This window comes from Colletotrichum abscissum, assembly GCF_030869225.1.
Source record: "Colletotrichum abscissum strain IMI 504890 chromosome Unknown Scaffold_43.1, whole genome shotgun sequence".
NCBI lineage: Eukaryota > Fungi > Ascomycota > Sordariomycetes > Glomerellales > Glomerellaceae > Colletotrichum > Colletotrichum abscissum.
Genome location: NW_026850354.1, coordinates 308,722 through 313,978, shown reverse-complemented (window position 1 = coordinate 313,978; position 5,257 = coordinate 308,722). Strand labels below are relative to the sequence as shown.

The window sequence follows — 5,257 nt, the reverse complement described above, 5'->3', positions numbered from 1 at the left end:
CTTACATGTCACTCAATTTGTTATCGTGCAGAGTAATGCGTGACTTGAACATGGCCGAGGACTCCTATGAGTCTTGAGGGTGCTAGTCAGACACCCACAACACATCATCAAATAGCGCAAAGCCTTGAATGACAGTGTTTTGTAGCCTTCTGGCGTGAAATGTGTAATGCGGTGCTGCCGTCGAAACAACGAGAGAGAAGGCTTGACGGGTAACAAGGGTGTGCATCTACTCATGACACGCCACAAGACTGGGGCTGCACTAGAGCTTTAGTTACCACAACGGTATTTACTACTCAATATTGTACGTGTTGTCCTGCTTTAATGGTCAAGCTCCGATGGCGGCATTCGTTCGTAAGAGCGACTTTTCTGAGTACTTTTTTCTTATGCTATCCTTATGCTATGCTGATGCTATTTCAAACCGTACACTATAGAACCGTGCAGTCAGATTCTTCAAACACATCACGGGCAGCTGGCGCTTGTCAATCCTTGACCCTCGATAACCACTCCTCAGAAGGCCTATCTATCGTCCGCCGAAGATCATCGCTGAGTCTCAACCGTGACGTTGGAACATCCACATCGAACAAGCTCATTCCCAGTCGTGGAGATCCAATCCCAGACGAGCTCGTCTTGACCGTCGACTCTGTCTGTTTGCTGACGTGATGAGAGGGCGGGTTGACTTCAAGGATCCCGTGGGGTGAGGTGATATCCGAATCGGCCAGCCCATCCTCCGGATCGAGGTTGTGTGCCTGTCGCACCACCCGACTCGTCTCATTCCTGCGAGCCTGTTGTCTTTCCAACCTGTCTCGTTGTTGACGGTAAACCGATGAGCGACCCATCTTGGCAAGCATCATTTGATACAGAGGTGGTAACGTTGCTATCGAGGCTGCTACGATGCCGATCCCCGGCTCTACTGTACTCCATATCGCAAAGTTGGAGGTTCCATCTGCAAAGTGAGCAGTTTTATTAGTGTACTTGAAGGATCTGTAGCGCGAAGGCTAGACAATGGGCTTACAAAGGAAATCCTCGCTGTCCAGTAACGTCGGGATATGGAACGCTCTAACAATAGTCGCAGTACTTCCTCTATAACCAAGACTGTCAGCTTTGCCCTGCTGTCGAGCCAGTGGGTCTGCGGCCTGCCTGCTCTCACACTTACACAGCAGCTAGCCCCAAGATGCACACTACCACGATTTTGGTCCCGATCGGAAGATTCATGGATCTGACGATGAACCACGGCAAAGCACCGAAAACGAAGTCGGCGCTCGTATTGATGACCGTCGCCGCAATCGTCATGATGTAGGTTACCCGCGAGGGCCAGCATTTTTCCGGTGTTCTTGGGCCGTCCTCCCAGTACGTTGGTACTGGTCTGCACTGGAAAGCTACCATGAAGAAGTATGTCGTTCCGAAGACAACTGTACCTACCATGAGAGCTCGAATTATCCAGATGTGCGGCCGATCGAGTGCAACTCGGGAGAGGAAGTAGCCAACTGAGATCTTGAGGAGACATGTTGAGACGACGTTGAGTAGCTCGAGGATCCACCATAGCTGGAAGTCATATCAGCAGGGGAATAGAGTGGGGATGATGTGACATGATCTACCAGCAGCATGGTTCTCTTCTCCCCAGCAGTGATCTCAGAACCACGGCGGCCGATCCCATGAGTTCCTCCGTAAATCTGCAACATTAGATATCCGGTGAAAATAATCTCACTTCGTTAGTAAATTACCGCTCTCAAGCTCCCACAAGCGTAGACGTCACTCACCAAGAGGAAGACCATGATCTTGTCGTCGATACCGACTGATCGCACCAATGCCGTGCGGCAATACACGCGGAGGCTGACGGCAACCCATGTCAGGAGGAGGAATACCGAGGCCGTGACGACGATTTGGGCGCTCTTGTCCGCCATGACGACGGTGATGACGCCGCGGATTCCATCGAGAACCACCTTGACTTGAGGAACTGAGGTGGAAGTTGAGAATGGAAAGATCCTGTACTACCGACGGAGACGGGATGAACAGCCAAGCGACGCTTCATCAAGCACATCATAATTCAAATAAAAAGATCGCCCTACAGGATCGCTCTGGTCTTTGAGATCGATCGCAGTCCGATCAATAGGCCACGGGTTGTCACAGATGCTGAGCAGAGTTTGGAGAGCGATGCACGCGTGGCGAATAGGATCGTGAGCTTGGACATGGCCACCACCTGAGCGTCACCGCAAAGAGGCTATTGCAGGGTGATCTGTCTGACCATAACCAAGAAGACCATCCATATGCAGGCAAGTTGGTGGATGGGAGGGGCCGTTGAAGATGCTTAGCTCGTCGCTGACTCGATTTTCCCACTTCAGACTGCGAATTATGCGGGGAAGACGGGAAACGAAATGGGCTTGACTGTCTAGATTTAAGATTGAAGATCAAAAGATGCGAGATTGGTTAACTTGTAAGTGATTCCGGAGGGTGCATGGTAATCTGTCTGGTGACAAATGGGTTGAAGCGGGTGGGTTGGTAAGGCACACTGTGAGATGTCAACCACGTCAACACTCGCTTCTCGTCAAGTGTCCTTTCAATCTCGGACATTTGGATAAAATGATGAACTCCAGATCACGTACTTGGCGCTTGTAAACATAAGAATTCAGCTTATACTGCAGCATTTGAACTTGAGGCCAACTTTGCCGGATGCCGTCTTGAAGCCGCTGACAGTCCATCTAGAAGGGAAGAATGCCGCTATATCCCTGCTGGCAACTCTATATCGGCAGATTTTCTGCTTTTGAGTTCAGACATGATGCAGCGTGGACTTTGGATCTTGATTTGCTAACTATTCACTATTGCCGCACGTGGCTGCAAGTTATATCGAGTCATCTAATCAACACAATTCTGCAGCCTCATTTCTAGCTTGGTTCAAGCTCTTCCTGCATCTCTATTAATGGATAAATTACGACCAGTGCTTGGCCCTACCTCTCCCCCCTGCTAGATCTGGCGGATAGGTAGACGGCGGAAAGGTCGATGTATGTAAACACAAGCAAGAAGGAAGGGTAGGCCTTAGGTAGGATAGCGTAAATTCGGAAGAATCTCCGATGTGAGCTGGCTTACTAACCTGTCTTGGTAACTAGAGCGGAAGATGTAGTCTATCCATTCTCCCCGCGAAGAGAGCCTCCTGCCATATAGATCCACGTTCATGTGCCAGGCGGTTGTGAGTGGAATGAAGCCATGTCCATAAAACCCGTTGCTAGTCACTTGCAGGTCGCTTTCGACCAAGTCTACACCCAAGTTTGGAATGTGGCTAAGGGTTCGTTCATAGGCGTTGAGGAGTGGCAAACGTATTCGCTTTCGCTTGCGAAAACGGACAGGTCACTGCTCCCCTTGCCTTGATCACCTCCATATCCGACATCATCTCACCCCTCCCCTTCTCCCGCTGAGGCTCAGGCCCAATGGTCATCAAGTCATATCCCTGGGGGAAATATCTGCTTCCCCGTTCGCCCGGAACCTTCCCACCGACCGCTTTGACCAGCCATGCACCCGGACCCCAAGTCGACCACGTTGTTGGCCGCATGTACCAGGGTTGAAGGCTTTTCCGTCCAAAGTTGTAGAGCTTAGTCTCGGGGTTCGGGGTGTCGTTGACGAGTTTGACTGCAGATGAGTCGGGGCGCGGCAGGGCAAGGTGACGGAGCCCGAGTTTCCTCGAGTTGCGAACTAGTGCTAGAAAGGTGGAGAGGAGGATTCCGGGAGATTCCAGTCTTTGGAAGATCAGTTACAAGGGTTACAGTGGTCTCAAGATTACTTGACTTGACTTACTTGAGGCTCAATCGAACCACGTCGTCCAATTCGGCTCCCAGCGACTTCCTCAGGGCTGCCCTGAAGAAACTAGGTAAAGAAGACAGGGTCGAGTCGACATAGACTCTGACGTATTGGTCATTTGTCGGCACCGGCTGACAGACTTCTTGTTCGTATTGGACGGTCCAGTTCTTGAGCTCCATTGCAAAGTGCAACCCGTCCATCCAGCCTTCTTTACACGAGGGTAAAAGATCGAAGGGAATGCCCATATCTTCACCTAGGTTCTTGTGGAAGATGCCGAGAGCACATACTTCGACATCGGTCAATTTACGCCATTCGTCTCTGTTGACTACATTGATTATCACAGCAAGGCCGTCGCCGAGGGTGTGAAGTAGGTCGGGGTCGGTGATCTTGTTCGCACGGCGGTATCGAGCATGTCTGGAGGAACACCAATTGTCAGCAACGAATAGATGCGAGTTGTTGATCAAGCTTGATACTTAGTGACTTACAGAAAGTTCATTCTTGCCACAGACATCGCATATCGATCCGAGTCTCTTGCCTTAGACTGCACTTCTCTGAGAAGGATCTCCGTATCGACTGATCGTTTTCCCGCGTTGCGTTTGTTGTTCTGGCCTGTAACGGCAAATAGTCTGGACATTGATGGAATACTCCCAGCCTAGTACTTAGAGATCTCTCATCAGTCTGACTTGGTCCTCCTTTGGCCTGGATGAGTTTCTTAAGAGAGATTGACTGCAACCCACTTTGAGGAAAGCTAGTTTGCGAGCTTTGGAGAAGGAGTATGGAAACTCGAGTTCTTGTAGCTGGGTGATGATCTCGTGGGACTCTTTGACGGTCATACTCGACAACTCCCTGCCACACTTAGCAAACGGCGCTTCAATTTGCATCATCCGGCGGTAACGTAATTGTTTGACAATGAGTATGTGGCTGACGATAATCATCGTCAATGCTGTCGCAATTATCCATGATGAAATTTTGCCGATTTCAGGACTGTTGATTGGGAAGAACATGCTGCAGATGATACCACCACTGTGAGTTGCAGAGTGAATTAGTGTTCATAATTACACGGGCACGAAAATTTCGACATCTAAATTCGATCCTGGCTATTATAAGATATCACAATCGATCGCGAGTAGTCGAATATCTGACGAAAGGAGTAATCCAGCCGAGGTCCGGGAGCTGCCCGTGTTGTTGTGGGTAAACACCTCGTGGGTTTCGGCTCTTTGTGGGTCACTGAATTCAACAGAAAGTGCTCGTGTTGAGTAAAGAATTGTGTCTGCAGCCAATATCTCACGAAGTTTCCCAATGAATAATGCGTCGAGGTATTGATGAATGAGATTCTGACAATATTCTGACACATGACGGGATGGTGATAATGCCAAGCGAACTACATCACCTTTCTCCCCAAGTCTTTTTGCTGACTATGTTACATTCAATCTCTTCATTATTACTATGTAAGTACATACAGCCCCTTAGG

At 49.6% G+C, this 5,257-nt stretch overlaps 1 protein-coding gene across 1 annotated transcript; it reads right to left on the bottom strand.

The window, feature by feature from the left end:
* Positions 1–479: 479 nt before the first annotated feature.
* Positions 480–4,420, bottom strand: CABS01_13234 (uncharacterized protein; the record flags this gene model as incomplete). Its single annotated transcript, XM_060546578.1, has 8 exons — positions 480–943; positions 1,013–1,080; positions 1,154–1,542; positions 1,596–1,670; positions 1,758–1,954; positions 3,388–3,725; positions 3,784–4,200; positions 4,272–4,420. The coding sequence occupies 8 exons, from the start codon at positions 4,418–4,420 to the stop codon at positions 480–482; spliced, it is 2,097 nt and encodes a 698-aa protein (XP_060395199.1).
* Positions 4,421–5,257: the final 837 nt, after the last annotated feature.